The 21330-nt window shown below is 35.0% G+C and overlaps 1 protein-coding gene across 1 annotated transcript in view; it reads left to right on the top strand.

Moving 5' to 3' along the window:
* Positions 1 to 4777: 4777 nt before the first annotated feature.
* The window catches only part of PDE1A (phosphodiesterase 1A), a 305673-nt gene continuing 289120 nt past the window's right edge, over positions 4778 to 21330 (top strand). The window contains exons 1-2 of the mRNA XM_045558634.1: positions 4778 to 4898; positions 5126 to 5236. Of these exons, the coding sequence (XP_045414590.1) occupies positions 5136 to 5236 (101 nt within the window). The 5' untranslated portion in view covers positions 4778 to 4898; positions 5126 to 5135. The remainder of the gene's footprint in view (positions 4899 to 5125; positions 5237 to 21330) is intronic.

Consider the following 21330-nt stretch of genomic DNA (forward strand, 5'->3'; position numbering starts at 1 on the left):
AAGACCCTCGCGGACAGGGGGAGAACGTGCGAACTCCACGAAGTGGCCCCAGCGGGAATCGAGTTTTTTTCCTCATCACTGTTAGAAGCCAAGGGAGTGGAACGGAATGACGGAATGACGCTATTCGGAATGACGCTTGTTGTGTAAGTCTCATTTCTACATGTAGGAAAATATTTTAGTGTACGTACATTTTCATCTTTCCTAGACATTGGTAAATTGCTTTACAAAATGATTTTTTGCCAATACACCCACAAGGGGTAAGGCTCCTATTGCTCCACGTCCTTACCAGTGTCTGGTATCACCAGAATTTTTTCCTCAAAATTATTGGATGTGGAAGGTTTAACTAGGTATATTTGGTCACTTTAAAATTTCACTGAATGCTTGTAATTTTGAACATCTTCTGTCATGCCTATTGTCCATTTTCTGTTTCTGCTTCTGTGACTTTCTTGTTCATATTTTTATACCTTTTTCTATTAACTTGCTTGTGCTTATCTTATGATTTCTAGGAGTTACTTACATATTATAGATACAAAACCTTCGTTGGTTATTTTATATGCATTGAAAATAATCTTCTTAATCCTCTTTTGGGGATTTTCGTGTCTCCCTCTGAAGTAAATGACAGACATACTTACAGTCTAGTGTGATAAAGATAATGTTTCCCTCTGGAGCAAAGATTTGGAATGCTTACAGCCCATTATAAAAGATTCAGGTTCCCTAAGCTCAAGATCCCTCTCCTGAAGCACAATCCGTTGTCTGTGCAGGTGTCATCTGTCTGTCTTGTGTCACCCTGTGGGAAATGGGGCTTATAGAAACTGCACAAAAATGCTGATATGCTGTTTTTGGTGTGAGCAATAAATACGGTTCTTTATCTCTGATACTTAGGAGTGTCTTCCAGTATACAGACAAATGTGAGATAACTTGGTAGCTTGTAAGAATGGTGAAATCTCAAAACTTCCACGGTTCTTAAATATCTTATTGTATCTATTAATAAGATGAGGTATATCAATTTTATTAAACTTTTCAGAGAGTCAGCTTTTTATTTTGTCTCTACAGACTTTCTGTTTTTTTACTTTATTGATGTCTGCTCTGATATTTTTTCCTTATTTTTATTTATTTTGTTTTTAATTTGCTCATTTTCTTCCAGTTCCTTAATGTGGATCCTTACGTCATTAATATAAGATATTTATTTTTAATATATTAATAGATATGCAGTGCTATAAATTTCCTCCTAGGTACTGCTTTAACTCTATCCCACAAATTTTGATATATTTTGGTTTTCATTCAGTTCAAAATACTTTCAAATTTTTCTTTTGATTTCTTCTTAGATTCATGGGTTATTTAAAAAATGTATTAATTAGTTTCCAGGTATTTGGAAAAGTTTCAAAGCTCTATCTCTTAGTGACTTCTAATTTAATTTCACTGGGGTCAGAGAATATACTTTGTATGATTTGAATCTTTCTAAATTTGAGATTTGTTTTATTTCTTTTAAAAATATGTTTTTATTTTATCAATCAATCTTTAAAAAAATATTCTTGATGAATTTAATTCACTTTTTTGGAAGCCATCAATTTCTTTATCCCTATGATTTATTGTTCTAATTTGAACTAATTTCTTCCTAGCCCATCTTCACAGATGCCAAACGGGATTTTGTTTTAAATTTCTAATGCTAGGTTAAGTACATGCTTTTGATTTTAGTTCATTACTTTTCCTATTTTTCAAGTATATTAACTCAATCAATTATTTTAAAAGAGTATTTGGGTAGTATGCTTTCTGAATTTGATTCTTCTGAATAGGTCATCATTCATCTTTATCATTGAGTGATGGTTTGCTGGGTAAGGAATTAAAATTATTTTCTCTACCATTTGCTACACGATGCCAATATAATGTTAATATGAAAACCAATAAAGTTAGTGCCACAAATACTTAGAACAACTTTACTTATAAATAAGGGTGTAGTTTCTAAACAAAATGAACAACAGCAATGCATAAAAACAATGGCAAATGATTTGGGAAATGGTTCATTATCAGTAAAATCTATTGAATAAATACACTACAGTAAAAAGAAGAAAAATCATGCAATAGTATCAATAGTAATAAAAACTAACAATTATAGAATAATTATTTTGTGCCAGATACTGTTTTAAGTTCTTTATAACTCATTTAATATGTGAATATTATGAAGATGTTATTATTATGCTCATTTTATACATGAAGAAACAGACACAGAATAGAAACTTGTGAAAAATCACATAATTCTTTCAGTCAAAGAATAGAGACTCAAACCCAGGTAGTCTGGATTTAGAGTCTATTCTGTACTATATATTGGCATCAAGAGATAGTCATTCTATAAATTTTTGTCACCATTCCAAATAAAATATTAGGTAAATAGAAATGAAGTATTCTAATAGAGGTAATTTATCTGAATGTAGAGTAAAAGCAAAAGAAATGAAAACTATGAGAGATGAGAGACATATTACATCAGTTTTTACTGTATATTAAGGAGTAATATTTTCTCAACTTTTCCCCACAGAACTTATATGAATGTTTTGTTTTGGCAAGCATATTTTAATTTCTAAGAATCCTTTATTGTGTTATTTCTCTTTTTCATGACATAATTTTTTGGTTTAGTTTAAATTGATGAATGCAACATCTCAAATTTTTCTCAATATTTTAATTAGAAAAAAAGTTGTACACTATTCCCTAAGTTCTATTCTGTTCTTTTCAATGTGATTTGTCTTATTTTTATTCTTTTAATACATCTTATAGACATTAGTTATAAACTAAAAAAGAAAAATGCTTTGACTTCTCTATATTAACAGAAGTAACTTTTTGATGCTTCCTGAGGCTGAAGATTATCTTGGTGATGGATTTAAATAATGAACTGTTCTATCCACTTTATTATTTAAAATTTTATTTTATGAAACATTTAATGAAATAATTAAGCTTTTTCTTTAGTCAATAACCCAATTAGTATACCCTGAGTTCTTAAATATCAATATGTATAGAAGTGACATAGTGAGAGCAAAGGGCAAATGAGTGGTAATAATGGGATAAGACTCACTAACACATACTTAAGTAGAATAGTACCCATTTTCTACCTTGTTAAAGCTGGCCAATGTGAGGGCTTGAAATTTCATGGCATATTTAGAAAATCATCTGTGGGCCCAAAGGGCTTGTAGCCTCAAGGATTTTGGTATCTTGGCTCTTAAAATAATGATAGTAGGGTAAGTGCTTTTTATGGAGATTTTTCGCTGTGATTCATCTTTGAGAGCAGAACTTGGATGTTTGTTGACTATTTCATTAAAGAAAAATCTGTTTAGAGTTTATTAAATGAATGTAGCTAGGATTACAAGTGAAGGCATAGTGAAGATAAAATTGATATTTTCAGAGCAAAGATTAACTTATTTTTGACAACTCTGGTGAATGCTCATAGGAATGTGGTTTTAGCTGTATAAAGCTGTCTGCTAGTTAAAGACATTAAATTCAGATTGAGTTCTGGAAATACCTTGTCTGAGAGAGGAAAACTGAAGCTTTACTTGACTTAACTTCTAATTTGTAAGTCAGAAGGCATTTTCTATAAAATTTTGCATAGGTTCTGTTTACATGTGTATTATCAGGACTTTGACTATTAGAGACCATCAGTGTCATTTGAATAGATGTAGTAATTTTATACTGGAAGACTTCTTGTCAATAAAGTAATAGTACCTATATTTAGAGGATTGGCTTTAAATCTGGAGAATGTCTCTTGTTTCTTAGTTTCCTCAACTGTTAAACAGGAATATTACCTACCTCACAGGCTTTTTTAAGAATTAAAAAAGGTAATAGGTGTTAGGTACTAAGAACAGTATCTGATACATAGGAAACACTCAATAAATATTCTATATTATTACCTATCTACCATCTTTGAATATCTCTACCTTAAAACTCAAGGCAGGTTATCTTGCAGGAAGAAATAAAACTGCTGGGGTTTCCAAACAAGAAGAAATATTGCTTATAAGTAGATTTTTCTTAGCAGCTTGCAGATAGCAATAGCTGTTATGTAGCTCACACTCAAGGTCTGTGCTTGTTTCAAAGAAAGCATACCATGTGTTGGGAGCTTGGTTGACAACTCAGTTCTGATTCCTTTTATATCCACTTTCTCTCATTTTTCTTCTAAAATGCACAAGCAGCAAAGCATCAATTTATCTCCTCTCTCTCCCTCTTTCTACTTCTCTCTCTCTCTCTTTTAAACACACAGACACACACACCTGCTCCTTTTTTCTTCAACACGCACACCCTTGCGTTTACACTAGTTTTATTTTGTTTATTTTTAAATCCCCAAAGGATTCACAGAGCAGGCTGTGTGCAGCTGCTGTGTTTTCTACTGGTTAAATTGGCAGTTACCTACTGTGTGGAGTTGCTAGGAGAAGGTGAATAAGCATGATTACAGCATCAGTTGATGTCCGTATTCTTGCAGTAACAACCTGTGGAGCTCTGTGGTCTGTCTTCTGTATGGCTCTATATGTTATTTTCTCTTGGTTGTCATTAACGTTTGTTGCTTTTATTGTTAGAGCATGATATATTTTTAAGTGTTGGTTCCAGATCAATTAAGAGACAAAAACCTTGGCATTTAAACAGGCACTTTTTTCTCAGGGTGGTGCTGCCGATACTGCTTCCTACCATCTGTTTTCTTATTACATCCTGCTCTCGTTCTGTTGGTAGGGAGGAATTCAGCCTCTTCTGGAGCGCGAAAGTCATTCACGTTTCTCTTATGAATAATAGAGCTCGTAAGCTGTAGGAATTCTTATGTGCTTCAGTGCACAGAACAGTAACAGATGAGCTGCTTTTGGGGAGAGCTTGAGTACTCAGTCGGTCAGTAGTACAGTAGCAGGCTCACATGTGCGGATTGTTCCCGTGAGGTCAGAGCATCTGTTTATGCTGCTGTCTGCTTGAGGCGGGTGATGTGGTGAACAGGGGATGTGCCTGTCAAAGTCAATAGCGATTCTGGCAGAGGCTTCCCTCGGCTTTGCACATCAGCACTGATTTGATAGATAAGAGATGCTACTGTATAACTGTTTGAGATTTGTAGTGGACTGAGGAATACTTGTTCTGGCTGCTGAAACTGACTGTAACTGTATTGCCTTAGGAACATCATCATGGGGTCAAGTGCTACAGAAATTGAAGAACTGGAAAACACCACTTTTAAGTATCTCATAGGAGAACATACTGAAAAAATGTGGCAACGCCTGAAAGGAATGTGAGTATGTTCTTTGCTTGGTTCTATGATTTTATTGCCCCCCAAAAGATTTGAGTATTAACGTGACTAATTGTTGATGCTGTCTGCCTTTGTGGACTACTGTTTCCTTTAGAAAGATTTTCTCTTGAAAAATAAAATGTGTCCATCTCAGCTAACAACTTGTTGAGGGATGGGTGGTTTTTTGCACTTGTACATTTCATAAAAGTAAGGTAACTGCCCAAGAAGTCACTTCACAGTTATACTACGTGGTTTCTTTTATGCATTCTGTACGTGCTGTTTGGATATGCAGAAAGGTAACTAGGAAAGCTGATTGCCTGGGTACTGGCCAAAATACAATTTCCCTTAGATAAGTAGAAAGAAAAATAAGACTGATACTTTCTCTGTGATTATATTTTGAAAAACAATGATAGGATTAGTATGATAAATAATTATACTCCATTATGCTTATTCTTTATGTCTTTAACAATATTTCTATAAGAAAAAAATGTTTATGTGCTAAAAATATTAGCATCATATCAAACTTATTAGAGAGTTTTGGCTTTAAATTAACCATTTCACTTCTTCTGAGAGTACAGAATAGCTCATGGTATATAATAAATAGCCCTTACTGAGATAGGGTCAAGAATTGTGCATTTATGTTAAGTGTAAAATGTAATGACCTGAGTCAAACTTTAATTGCAATGCTGCTCACCTTGCTTTTACACCTTTACTCTTTGTGGTTTTAGCTGTGTAGGCTACTAATTCCTGTTTAGTGTTCTAGCACCACACTATGTTTATATGATTTATTTTAATTGTGCCATAATTTAAAAATCACATTTAACAATTGGATAAAAATGTGAAATATGAGTATTTACAGGCCATTGTAATTGCTTAGTATATTTATAGATCTCAAAGGAAAATATATCTGATTTTCTATAGTAACAGATGAAGGAATCCTACACCATGCAAAATAGAGTTTTCTAAGATTCATATATCTAATGCTGTGGTTTACATGCTTTTTTTATAAAATACAGTATCTGAATAAATTTGATGTTCCTGTTTTGATATTTATTTTTTAAGGAAAAATATCAAACTTTGTTTAGATGTAAAAAATCTCTTCTACTTTTCTCCATTTGAATGTATTTAATGATGTTTGTGTATTTAAATGTTCTCTGCATATTTTCTCACTACTTGAAGTAATACATGGCATTATAGCGCACTAGTGTAAGAGTACACTAAAGCAAACAACATTTAGCAGAGAATAACTTTTGAAAAGGAAGCCATCTTTACATCATTTGAATGAACTAGAGAAATCTGTTTCCAAAACCCATTGAAGATTTAGAAATTACAGCTTTTTGGTGAGGTTGTTCTCTAGGGAAGCAAATACTCCTGTCACAGCAAATAACAGCTCACAAAATTAATTAGCATAGATGCAGATTAAACATTAGCAATCATCAGATGATTTGTATTCTAACCTAATGAGTGGATGAACATTTGCACCGGAAAATTTATATATCATGTTATAACCTATTTTAGATTCTATTCTCTTTAGCAGGATAGGATGTTATGTTTATTTTGTTTTGTTTGTATTTGTTTTATTTTTCTGTAGTTACTTAAATGTATGAAGATGTGGTGTAATGGATTTATGCATGTCTTTAAGAAATTTGAAAAGTGATTTTGTGTTTACCTACCACTTTAGGGGCAAAGTTACTGACTTTATCAATTGAACTCAAATATCAATCTGTCATTTTATTTCAGAAAAGTATGATAGACATTCAAAAGTGAATCTTCATGAATTAATAGAAAGGTATATTAATGTATGTACATGCTAAATTAATTTTGAGCTGTGGTTACATACAGCCACTAAATGACCATTAACCAGTTTTTTTTTAAGTCATTATCATAAGACTGACTAAAATAATTGATTGTTTTTGCATTGAATAAAGAAAGAATTTGCATTTTGGTACTATCACTTTAACTTGTACTTTGACTTAAGACATTTTCAGTGTTCTAGGCTTAGGATTGTCAAAGGAAAAAGCTCTAACTCTAAAATCTGCCTGACTAATGACAACCAAATTGTTTAATTATGATCTTTTGTGTAGTGTGCATTCAAAGCAGTGATATGAGGGACTCCCTATACCATTGCTGAAATTATCTTGCCTATTTAAAATGCAATATTGATTCAAACAGAATTTTGGCTTATCAAAATTGCTAGTTCTAGAATTCTACTTTTAAGTACTGGCAATTAAAATCATGCTACTCATGAAAGCTATCAAACCATGGTGCAATAATTTTCTTATTTTTGGTAAAATAGACTGAATTAAGGCTTTCAGATACTTGTTTGGAAAGTGATTTTTTGATCTTTTACTATATTTAGTTCTACAAATACATAGGCTTATTTCAGCAGGATATTCTGTTTTTAATTGGGTTTACAATATGTACATTTTGAGATTAAATAAAAAATAGAGACAAAGGTGAAAGTAAAACGTGTTTATTCAGTTATACCTTTAATATAGAAAACATGAGGCACTACAGGTATATATTTAGAGAAAGTTTTTTATAGGCATTGCCATATAACATAACATTTTAGACAGTCTTTTGAGTCTACAGAAATAATTTTTAAATTTTGTAACACATGTGGAAAACATTGGTAAGCTAAACTGAAACATCAGTTTTTCTCTACTATTTTGTTGATTTCTTTTATTGAACTTCTAAATCTTCTTCATGTAATATTTGAGACACCATTTAAGGTGATGTGCCAAGAAATCTCTTATTCTTTTGTAAAAACAAAGGTGAAACAGTTTCTTACTCCCATTCTAATGTAGACTTCTATGCTATAGTTATTAATTTTCTTCTTATAGTTACAACTTTTATCTTTAGCTTTATTCAATCTATATTCTACCACTAATTTGTCACTCAGTATGACAGTTTAGATTTTACATTATAACTCACCATCTATGATGGTGAAACTATGGGTAAATAACTATGGCATCAGGTCCTTAATAAATGAGATTTAAAAAGAATTATACATTTGGCCATAAGTTATCGATTGTTTAAGGCCTGGAAAACACATCCTATTTCTTATGCCATCTTAACACCAAATGAAATTTTTTATTCAGAAGTTTCTTGTGAATATGGGACCTAGACTGCTTCCTACCTACTAAAAAAATTTATCTATCACTAGTGTTTGTAAAGACTATTAATTTTATTAATTTCCAATTGGAAAGTTGATTTGAAGATTTTATATTATTTAATTTCTGCATAATTTTTTTCATTTTTAAAAATAATGCCTTTTGGTGTCATGGAAATGTTGCTTTTTTCTTCTCTAAACAACAAAGAGCTCCACAACTGTTGAATTTTAAAATATTAAACATAGTGTAAAACATTGGTGCTGCTCTTTCCAGTCAGTGTGATTGTTCTAATAATTCTACCTAAGAGGTGACAGCATTTTCAGAACACTGTGGTCAGGTATAAATTCCAGTGGAAACCACATGAAGTTATAGGGAAAACTAAATCCAAGTGTTATCTCACTCAATTGTTCGACAGAAGTGAAGAAAGCTTGAAGTGCTCAAAACCTTAACCTATTGACAACAATGTAACACTCACCATTTCCTAGTACTTATTGCCAATTCCTTCGGATTTTATAAATGTAGGACTAGTTATTTGCTATCAGAATTTCAGTTTGAAAATAACTTAATATCTGATCATGAATTTTACATGGATAAACACATAACCTCTTTGTTTCTCCTATTCTGACAAATGTCCAGATATTAAGATCTGGAATTGTGAATGCAACAATTGAAAGAAGTTAGGCTTCTTTTTTTTCCTGTTTCTTATTTGTGGTAAATATGATACTCACTAGTGAAGGATAAAAGGTAGAGAAGCAGAAAGTGAAAGAGGAGGAACTGTGTGATAATCCTTTAATTCCAATGAGCTGTTACTGTTGCAGAGGGCAGTGTGTTGTATAGTTCTCAGATGAAGTTGTCCAGGCCTTCATTACCAAGAGGATGTGGCAGAATTACATATTTAGAATAAAAACTAGCAAAAAAAAAGGAAATGACAGGAGATATTAGCACCATATTCCCAAACTGGAATCATACTTTAGGATGAAGCAGCATTTTAGATAAGAAGCAAATCTGATCCTTTAACTATTCTGCTTAAAACCCTTTAAAGGCTTGCATCCATCCGTCCCAGGGGCTCTGCGTACCTGCTTAACCCCTGCAGCCTCATCTGATACCTCTCGCTCTGTGGCCCCCTCCCAACTAGATCCAGGGGGTTGCCCCAAAGGAATGCTGCTTACCACCCATCTACCTTTGCTCATATTGTTCTCTCCTCTGGAGGGAACTAATCCTTTTCTTCTCTCAGCCAAAGTTGCTCTTGTTCCCCAGGAGGCATTTGGAATTGTGTGGGGAAGTTTGTGGTGGGTGCAGTGACTGTAGAGTGTTTCTGCTCTTAGTGGGCAGCAGGCTCCCGGCAGGCTAAATGTACTGCAGAGCTCGGGGCATTTCCTTTTCAGGAAGAATTGTCCCACTCAAAGTGTTGACAGGGACCTTATTAAAAAATGCACAAAGATCTCTGTAAATTTCACTTGCACAGGAAATCTTTCCTGATTTTCCATACTAAGTTAGTTTTCTGGTTTTGGCTCATAAATAACTTGAACTTCCCTTTTCATAACAAAATCTACCTTCCCTATTGGACCACAGCTTCTGAGAGCAAGAATTATTTTCACTTCCTTGTGTTTGCTCTTTCGTCCCCAGCACCTAGCACAGTACTTGGCACATAGGAGATAATGCAATAAATATTTCTGAATTAATAAAATTCTGACTGTTATACTGGCTCTAACTAGGGAATCAGAAGATCAGTCAGGCTGCAAAAATATGGCATAAAGCCAGTTTGGAGGATTGGAGATAGATTGATAGGTATACTAGGGATGGAGAAGATGGAAAGAAGTAATGTTTGCTTATCATCTATTAGTTGTCAGAACTGTGCAGATATAACATATTTGTATTATTATTTACTCCTTTCAGTGCTCTTAAGAGATAAATATCCTTAGTCACGCAGCTAGTACCTGGTAGAAGAACTTGGGTTTAAGCATAGATCTGCCTAGCTCTGAAGTTGTTATTCATCTTGCTTCCAAAACAAAGATGACATTTGCAGAACGGTTAACCAGAAAGATTGCCAGAAAAGAATCTAGAGTGGTGCTCCTTAAAACCTAGTCCCTGGCCTCATGGTAGGCAGACTGGTTGCCCCCCTAGAGATGTACACATCCTAATCTTCAGAACCCGAGAATATGTTACTTTACTTAAGGAGAACTAAATGAGCAGATGGAGTTACAGGTGCTGATCGACTGACTTTAAAATAGGGAAATTAGCCTAGACTCCCCAGGTGAGCCCAGTGTAATCACAAAGGTTTATAAAAGAGGAAGAGAGATGTAGAGGAGGAGGTCAGAGTGATGTGATGTGAAAAGGACTTTACTCATCTTTGCTGGTGTTGTATATGGAGAAAGTGGGCCACAAACCAAGGCCAGCCTCTAGAAGCTTGAAAAGGTAAGGTAACAGATTCTCCCTCTAGAACCTCCAGAAATAATGCAGTCCTGCTATTTTGATTTTAGCTTAGTGAAACTTCTATCGAATTTCTGACCTATGGAACTGAAGATAATTCATTTTGTTTAAGTCACTAAGTTTGGGGCAAATTTGTTACAGTAACATTAAGAAATTAATACATGCCTCCTATACCAGAATAACACAGTGCTTAATCAACATGGCCATTCCTGTCTTCTCCTAACACACACACACACTCACACACTCTCTCACACACACACTCACATACATGCACATACTCACTCACATACACCCCTCCCACACAGGAACCATATGGGTGGAGCCCTGCCTCATCTTATGGCATATTCGAGTTAGATACTCTTTCTTCTTAGCCATTAAACAACTCACTGTGCTACCATCTAACCCTGCCTTACATGCCCAAATGACCAGTTTTCTCACTAAGCTCTGAGATTGGGTGTATATAGTGGATTCATTTCAAATGTCAGGAGAATGTTTAAGCTATCTTTCTTGGAAATTGTCTCAGTCTCTGTTCTTACATTGTTGAGTATGTGACTATTTTGATGGATTAATCAGGCAAACCTGTTTTTAAAAAGCTGTCCTTTAATCATAAAACTAGTTTGGTTTGAAGAAAACCATCTCATCAAAACCTATTTTGGTGTATAAATATAATGTTAATATAAATCTCAGTCCTTAACATAACATTATGTTACGATTTATAGAATGAACTTTGTTGAGGTGGAATACCTTAGGGATTAAGAAATTGAACTCTGGAGTCAATCAGTTATTTTATAATACTACCTGTTTTTTAGCTGAGTGACCATGGAAAAATTATTAACTTCTCTAAACTTCACTTTTTTAATCTATAGAAATGCCATTATTTCATTCATAATTCATTCACTTATTCAATAAATATTCATTGATTGTGCACTATGTTAGGTGCTATGTTAGACACAGGAGCTTACATTCCAGTAGAGGAAACAAACAACAAAAAAAGTGAATTATAGACAACAAGTTAATATGGAGTAAGAAGTGACCAGAAGAAAATGCACCAGGTGATGTTATCAGGTTACCTTGGGAAGATATTTTGGATAGTCAGGGATGACTTTTCAGCTAAGACATAGATGAAATTAATATCTACCTTATAAGATGTTAAGAGTGAGAGAGAGTGCTAATGAATGATACCTATAAATCCCTGCCTAAGTTCAGAATTAAGTGAGGGACAGATTTAGGAGTCCAGTAGGTAAAGAGCAAAAGATCAGCTTTATTGCAGAGTAAGCTTACGTTGGAAGTCATGGTTTTGGTGTGCAGCTAAATAAACCAGAACTCCTATGAATTCAACTTACCCCCCAAACTATAGAACTCCATAGCAGGAGACGCAATCTTCCCTCCTAAATTTATGTCATGGCCTAGAGCAGGTGAGATTATATTTTCTACAAGCAGAACATTTCTTCTCTGTGCCTGAGAAGGAGAGCTTGCATACCCAGGCCCAATTCCTTCTCCACAATTAATCAACCAAAGGAGTTATTCTTTATTTTCTGTGAAAGAATGTGAAAAGAAGCAAAAAGAAATCTGGAAGGCTTCTCCAATGGAAGCTTCTTCCATGTAGAAGAAAGCATTAAGATCTGGGAATCCATATATTGCCCAAATTGAGATAATGAAAATTAAATAAAATAATACATTAAGAAATATAGCACATTATCTGGCACCCAATAAGCCTGCAAAACATTGTAATTATTGTTAATATTAATAATAGTCCCATTATCTTATCCATTCTTTATTATATTCCAACCCTGCTCTTTAACATCTATATGACCTTCTCCAAGTTGTTTGATTTTTTTGATGCCTCAGCTTTCTTATCTGTAAAATGGACATAATATCATTACCTGCCTCATAGGTGTTGAGTGAATTGATTGAATTAGCACTTGTAAATTGCTTAGAATTCAAGAAATCTTAGCTGTTATTTTTATTATTACTAATATTACATACAGAAGCAGAATTTTATATTAAGTATTTTTTTCATGTACTTTTCTTATGAGAATTAGTACACAGAGTAGGGTTGTCAAGATGTGGAAAGAAGACTTTCTCTTAGCTCAGTGGAAGTGTTCTCACAAGAGTCCCCAGGTTTCTCTTCACTGGAACCATTATACTTGAAAATTTATGTTTCCCTGGGTCAGGAGATAAGGTTTTGTAGAGAAAGAGAGCTGAGGAGAAGTGGGCTGGCTTTGAGAGTTTTACTGATAGAAGAATTGTCTGGATGACACCTTTAGCTTAACACCTTGTGGAAGCCTTAGAATGGATTTTAGATTCCTATAATTGTGTATGACTCAGGGCTAGACTGATTTCCTGAGTCACTCTGGCTTGAAAATCTTTCCTTAGGTTTTTCCTTATCCCAGTCTAGGCCTGGTTCACAATGCACTTGACATCTAAGTAATCACTGTCATGTCCCAGGTCCATTCCTTTGCTGATTCACTTTTAGAAAATGACATATTACCATTATACTATTAAATTTTGTCCTTTAACATATTCTAATCAGCTAGTCAAATGTAAATATTTAGAAAGTCTGATTATCATTTGGTAAAGGACTGTGCTATAGGCCTTTTGGGTATAAAAGAAACTGTTCATTAATATAATTAAACTGATGATTGTATTAAAGGCTCAAGAGAATTGTACTATTCCACATATACGTTCTGGGCAAGTTTTAGGCATGAATGATTAGAATTAATGGAGGGCATAAAAATGATAATAGGTCATCAGAGGCATATAGATGAAACATTATGACCCTTTTGATTTCTCCTTTAAGCTACACTTTTTTGAAGCTTTTTACAGAAGATATTTTATTTTATAAGTTATAAAACATTTAAAAACATAAATTTTTACTAAATAGGCCCAGAAAATGCCCAATCATGCAGATAATTTTTAGTAAGCAAAATTTTGACATTTATAACTATTCAAATAAGTTTACAATGAGTCATGAAAAAATAGTATAAATCTCTAAGCACCAGAGTCTATAGGAGAAGAAAACAGAGGTCAATATTAATTAAACTCTACATAAGCATGGATGACCAAGGGGTTCTCATGAAACAGGTCCTAGATAATTTGGAAGAAAATAAAATAAACTTATTAGAAAAGCAATAGTGTGCTGACTGTGATCCACTTAACATTAGACTTTCTAAGAGTTGGTTCAAAATAAGCTGTATTTAGAGCAAGATAAGAAAAAACTTAACAGCTTAGGTATCAGTCACATTTCTAATTAGCTTAAACTGTTGAACAATCACCTTATAATTGAATTATAGTAGTAATCATACTTCATAATTCTTTTATGACTTATACTTTATGAAAGATTTTCTTTTTTTGTCTGTATGGCTCAGCACAATTATCTCCAGTTTTTCTGATGAGAAAACTGCGCCTCTGAGACGTTAAATGACTTGACCAATATTTCATAGTTAGTAAGGGGAGGGCCAGATTCCTAGGTCCATACTTATTCCTTTTAACACTGATTTAGATAATTCCCCTTAACGCTCAAGACTCACTATCAAATCTGACATTTCATGAGTTAAAACCTGTTCTCTTGTTTTGATTTTTTCCACAGTCTTGCCATCTGTTTGCCTTGTTCTGCATACTCAAAGCTGAATACCAAAGGGAGTTATCACTTGGCATATGCTTTAGATGTCAGAAACTCCCTAGTTCTGTTTCTCTCCTTCTCTAGCACATGTACTACCATTACTTCTTTAATTTACTTATTTACACAGTGATCCTAGCTAGTGTTTACAAGAGCACTTTTTCTAAAAACTTTTGCCCTCTCAGAGCTTGAACCTTTACAAAATCACTAATTTATTTGGCCTTTGGTACTCCAAACAACATAGAAAGAAAACCCTGAACAGTAGTAATGTCTGGGTGTCCATCCGTGGAGATTTTTATTTACCAATAAAAATAAATCCAGGAATTCTAACCATTAAAACTAGGGATTTTATTCTTACATAAACTGCTACTTCTGTTCTTGTTATAAAAGACTTTAAGCATGTTCTCCTATGAAGTAAAGGGACTAGTCTTTCCCTCTTTTGTTTGTTTTGGAAAAATTATGTTAATGGAGTTTATTCTGCTTTATTTCCCAAAGATAACATAAACCGTATAAAATACACAGTATTTTTCTAATTATTTTTTAGACTACACTTCGGGATGGTTAGTATATGGACAAGGGGGCTCCTTTCTAACTTTCAGAACTTGAAAAATCTCTAATACCTCCCGGTGGTTCAAGTGTGTTTATATGTGTGGCTCTCTTGATACTTCATTTCCAGCAAAGTTTTGCTTTAATATCTTGAGTTTTCCAACAAGCCTATATTTTTTTTTCAAAAATTCTTCCCTGTTATTATTTACTGTTGCTGCAATGGCCCAGTTTATTCATGGTTTCCTACATCTATTCTCTTGGATAATCTCTCCCAACTGACTCTTGGCCATGCAATTTATTTCAGCCAATGGGGTCTTAGCAAATGAGAAATAAGCAAAGGCTTGGAAAGGGCTTATGCCTTAGAGTTTACTCTTGCTGCTCTTTGGATGCCTCTTACCAGCCTGTGAAGAACGCTGGTCAAGCTTACTAGAGCATGGACATGAGAGCAAATATAAACCACTCCAGCTGAGGGCCCTCCAGATCTCAACCACTAGATAGTCAACCGTCAGACCTGTTAGTGTGGTCATCCTGGACTATCCAAAATTCCTCAAAATTGTGAGAAAATAAGAAATGTTTATTGTTGTTGGCCACTAAGTTGTGGGGTGGTTTGTTGCACAACAAAAGCTAACTGATATGCACCCACAGTCAGCTCTTAGTCTCCAAGTTTTTCATGTAATTGTTCTCTGATTTCAACAGTTTTTCTCTACCTATCACTCTGCTTACTTCCCTCTCATCATCTGCTATCATTTGCTTCTTTGATATATTCAATAATTAGCAAATATTACAGAGCTTATGAAGATAAAAATTGAGGTCCCTCTTTTTAGAAAGGCAGTCTAACAAAATTCTTCTCCACATTATTTTTACCCACAACAATACCAATGACTTGTGTCCACATATAATATTGCTTCCAATACATGCTCCTTCAGTGGCATGTGTATTGAAGTTGTAGTATGCTTAGATTTCTGTGAACAAATGTAATTTCCCACCAAATAGAAGAGAAGCATAGAGTACAGCAGGGAAACATAGTTGTGTAAAAGAAGATGGTTCATATCCTGTTACCCTGGCAACAGGCACTAGAAAGGCCAGGGCTTCCCGCACATCCTGTTGCCCTGACAACAGGTCACACAGGGCATGGGAAGCCCCAGTTCCCAGCCTTCTAGGCCTGTTCTTTGCAACCACAAAGAAAAAAGAGAAAGTGGTGTTGCATATGGTTCTTTCCTACCATATATTTCTTTTATTATCTGAACCATTCCATTATGAGATTATCTTTCCAGATGTAGAAGATAAGAAAACAGTAACCTCAAGTTTTACATTCATAAGCTTAGAAAAATTTGCTAATTTTTGATTAGTTCAAAGGAGCGAATGATATAAAAAAATGAGAGAGATAGAATCAAAGTAATAGGGAGAATAAATTGTGGAAACCAGAGAAGTAGTATAGGAACAATCTAGTAGCTGAGAGCTGATTTTAGGTTTGTGTCCTTTAGCCACATTGGCTAGGCCTGGCTAAGTTTTAGGAAGTCATCAGAAGTCATCAGAGTTACATATACAAAACAGCTGCTTCTTTGGTTACCTCCATGTTGTGAGCATACAGTGCATAACCAACCATCGTAAAATGATTTTATGTTATAAAAGCTTTTTCAGCTTAATCTTCAATTCTGTACACATTTCTCCTTTTCCATTCTTATTCAGCTTTCATTTTCTTTCACCACTCATCTTTTTTTACCATGTAGGGTTGATAGAAAAAGCAATCTGATCAAGTTCTTTTTTTCCTCCCTTCTCTCTTTGTTCCTTAAGCAATTAGTATGGTTATAAAAAAGAAATACCATGTTACTTAATATTTTGAACTATTTATTGCTTTGTCTTCATAATGTATGATGTATATAAAATAGTTGTATGTTCAAAACTGACAAATGTCATTAGTTCTGCTATTACTAAACTTCATAAATTTTTCTGTGAATTAAAATAAAATCTTAGTTGACTCCTCTGGTTTTAAAGGTAGAGTAACAGCTATAAATTCTGTACTAAACTGGAAGTCTTATTTGGTGAAGATGAAAGTGCTGGCAAAGTCTTCTCTTAAAAAACAGTAAAAAGGATTTGTGGAAAAAAGATTTTGAATTTAAATTAGATGAAAAAGAAGTATAGACTGGTGAAGAGGAAGTATCTTGCAAAGAATGTTATCATAGTAAAGCTGAATTTTTGAAATACCAGGTGGGAAAGTTGGGGCTTAATCAGAATATCATCAGGGTCAGAGAAATACTCATAATCACCTGAGACTAGATTAGGTGACCCTTCTAAGTACTCTAATTGCACTTCATGTTGAATTATTATTGTTCATTTAATTGTTCTGCCTTCTGGGTAATCCTTTTCTTCCCTCTGAGGAAACAAGAGGGAAGAAGTAGACTCCATCTGTCCCTTATTTTATCCTCAGTGCCTAGCACAGTACATGGCATAAAATAAGAACTTAAGAATGGTTCAATATAACAAAGAACAGTGATCAGGCAATATGTCACAACTTTACAACTGAATGGTACAGCTGATAAAAGTCATAATTGTTCAGCGGCAACATTAGTTCAGGCTGGAAGGTCAAAAAAGTTTAAGCTGCTTCTGGAGGAAGGAAGAGAATGAAATATCAGAGAAATCTGACCAGTAGAGATTATTGAGGATGTTACTATATCACAGACAAAAACAATGAAAACAAAAAACAAATGTTGTACAATGGAACTTAGAATCTTATCAGGACTGTTGGGAGGGATAGAAGTGATGCAATCAAACTGTCCAGGCCCTGTGACTGGCACCGAATAAGCATGTAAGAATGTTAGCTGTTACTGTAAATTACTTTCATGGTAGAAGAACTACGTGTAAAATGATGAGTTTGTTTTTGCCCGTTGCTCTGCCAAATTTAAGATTGAGATAAAAGTCAATCCTAGATAGCTGTATGGTGGGTTGGATGCAGAGGAGATTCAAATGTTGACTGAGTGACTGAACTTCCTACTCCAAGATTCTAATTTCCTGAGTTCTCTACCACTCGTATCCTTGGAATACTCAACTCTGTTTCATGGTGTAGCTGAATCATTAGGGTTATGTTGAGCATGTCTTTCGGTAGTGAGTGTTATGGTCTCATGTGGCCTTGCAGCCTGGGGAATTCATGGTGAGTGGACACGGCTGTGTATCCTGTGAGAGTTAATTGCCTGCTGAAGTTTCCAAACTGTAGTGAGTCAGACACAAGGAGATAAGCTCACTGGACTTGGAGGTGATCAGACGAAATACTTTAGAATTTACGTCCAGGCCATAGTTTGCTATCCACTACTGAGTTGAAGACTGCCTAATCCTCTCTTTGCATGGGTTCTCAAAGAGAAACTTACGCAGCAAGGTAATCTTGAAATTTCCCCATGTGAGTGAGCAATTTTAACATATTTCAAGTTTCATTTTTAGCAGATATTCAAGGCCAAGTTGTGCAATGAGGCTTGGACAGAAGTCACCATGTTCAAGCTGTCATTTAATATTTTTGTTCTCTGACTTCATCCTGTCCTGTGAATTCATATTTCAATTAGGAATAAATATTTGTGAAATATATACCAAAAGATGCCTCTCTCTAAAAGATAACTCATCTATCCAAAAAGAGATCATATATGCTAAATGGCCTAGAATGTTCCTAAATGAAATTCGCAACCAAAATAATAATGTCAAGTTTAGAAGATTAAAATATTCCTAGCACTAGTCCTCAAATCACTGTATTATATATACTTTCCATCTATTTTACATGAGGCAATTTCTTTAATTCCTTACTGTAAATTGTTTGCTAAATAAAAAAGATACATTCATTCTTATGTTTCTTTAATTTATAATTCTATATTACATCTACTTATACACTTTCTGTAATTAGACAAGTTGATTGATCTACTAATAGTGCCTGGAAAACAAGAAATAACATGGAATCACTTTAGAGCACCTTAGACTTAGAAACATGTTGCCAAGTAATCTTAAAGTCCCTAGAAAGATAGTGTTTAAGTTCAGAATAAAATTAAAGAATTAAAAAAATCTCTCCTTGATAAACTCAGACTGTTTTAAGTATATGTCTTAGGGGTAAAGAAGTAAACACTAATTTACACAGTGTGAGTTGCACTATGGTGATCTTAGTCACTGATTAGAACTATCTTAAGAATGAGAGTCATTCAGAGAAAAAGAAAGTTGTAGCCTAAGTTCATGTAGACTGTACTGATAGAGGTAAAAATATTGAGGTATTTGGCAAGTAGAAATAATATTATTTCATTAACCCAACTCATCTGACTTCTTATTACAATTTATTTGTTCATTCAACAAATATTTATTCCACTGCCACATGGAGTGTTCTAGCATTATTCTAGGCACCAAAGATGACATGATCTCTACCTTCATGGAGTTTACATTTTGATGGTGAGGATGGATAATAAACAAACACAAAAATATGTAATGTAATTTTAATAAAAACAAGGTAAGGCAACAAAGTTCCTCAGAGTTTCAAAAGTGGCTATTTTAGACACCATGGTCAGGGAAGAGCTTCCTGGGACAGTGACTTATGAAGAGGGACCTTAACAAAGTGAGGAGTGAGCTACCCAGAGGCGTGAAATATTGGCCTTCTATGCAGAGGAAAGCAAGAGCACAAACCCTGAGGGTACTTTAGGCATGTTCGAGGAAAACCAGCAAGACGAGGAGGTCTGGAGCACAGGTAGGGGAAGAATGGGAGAATTGAGAGAAGGGCAGAAGTCAGATTATCTGAGACCCAGCAAGTTAGGATTTCATGCCCTGCTTGGTGGGAAACCTTTGGAGCAGCGAGGGGTGGAGGATCCAAATATGTTTCAAAAAGCTTCTTTGGCCATTTTGTGGAAAATAACACTGAGGAGTGAGGAGGCAGGGAAGGGCACGATTGGAAACAGAAGGATGTGTCGGGAGGCTCTGGCAGTTGTCCAGGTGAAGGTTTGGTAGCTTTGGTGACATTGGTGCCTATGGAAGTGGTAGGAAGCATGCAGTTCAGGACGTATTTGAAATTAGAGCTGACAGGACTCACTGATGAAATGGATGGGGAGTATAAAAATGGAAAAGAATGAGACATAATGCCCTGTGTGAATGTGTGTGTGTGAACTCTGCACAGTGGGTCCACAGTTCCTTATCTGAAGCCCCTGGGCCCATATGTGACCTAATCCATAACTTTTAAGATGTTTAGAAAGGTAATAAGGTGCATATTGCAAAACTTACCAAATATTCCCATGGGGTCTAGTGTAGTCCCTAGACTAGCGTAGTCCCTAGACATCTCCAACGAAAGATATGAATACTCACTTAAATAAAAGTAATACATGACCTCTCATCAGTTCAGGTCAGGTTTTGCTGCCACATGAATTAATCAGACCAAATTTTACTGCCAAATGAAAAAAGTCTGGTTTTTAAGGTTTTTGGATTTTCACAGTTCTACATTAGGTATTGATAACCTGTACCACTTCCTGAAATTGCGAAGATGACAGTGGAAATAAAAACCTCTTTTGGACCCATGAATTTTGAGATGCATATTAGATGTTCAAGTGGCCTTAACAGACAGCTGGACAGATGAGCTCCAAATACACACATTTTAGAGTTGTCAATATGTGGATGTATTTAAAATCAAAGGACTTGAAGAGATATCATCCAGGGAGTTAAAGTTGCTATAAAAAAGAAGAGACTTGAGGGCTTAGCCCACAGGCACGCCAACATTTACAGGTCAGGAAGTTGAGGAGAAAGCAAAGGAGGCCCAAGAGTGGCCAGAGTGCTGCAGCGCCTGGAAGCCAAGGGAAGACTGCTTTTCAGGAAGGGGGAATGTCAAATATTGCTGAGAGATCATTTAACATCAACTGAGCATTGACTACTGGTTTGTGCATTAGAGAGATCTTTTGTAATCTTGGCAAAACACTCTCAATGAAATGATGGGGACGAAAATCCTCATGGGAGTGGGTACAAGAGAGTATTGTCGGTGAAGAAATGGGGGCAGAATGTACAGCTAACCCTTTAGAGCATTTTCCATAAAGGTAATCAAGACAAGGGAGAGCTTGAAGGTGAGGGAGTTTGTTAGATGTGGAGAATACTATTAGAGAATTGTGTTGTGAATACTGATGGGAATCAGTCTGTAGGGAGTGAATAAGTCAACGGGGAGACAGACAGACAGACAGACAGACAGACACACACACACACACACACACACACACACATAGAGTGAGAGGTAAAGGGACTGCTCAGGTGTGGTGGTGATTGGGTCTAGGACCAGGGGCAGCTCATTCACGGTAACTGGAGGGAAGGCAGAATGTTGGGAACATTTGCAAGTAGGTAGGTGAAAACTTGGTGGTGGTTCCCTCTGGTTACTTTTATTTTCTCAGTGAAATGCAATG

The sequence above is a fragment of the Lemur catta genome, chromosome 8 (assembly GCF_020740605.2).
Source record: "Lemur catta isolate mLemCat1 chromosome 8, mLemCat1.pri, whole genome shotgun sequence".
Taxonomy (NCBI): domain Eukaryota; kingdom Metazoa; phylum Chordata; class Mammalia; order Primates; family Lemuridae; genus Lemur; species Lemur catta.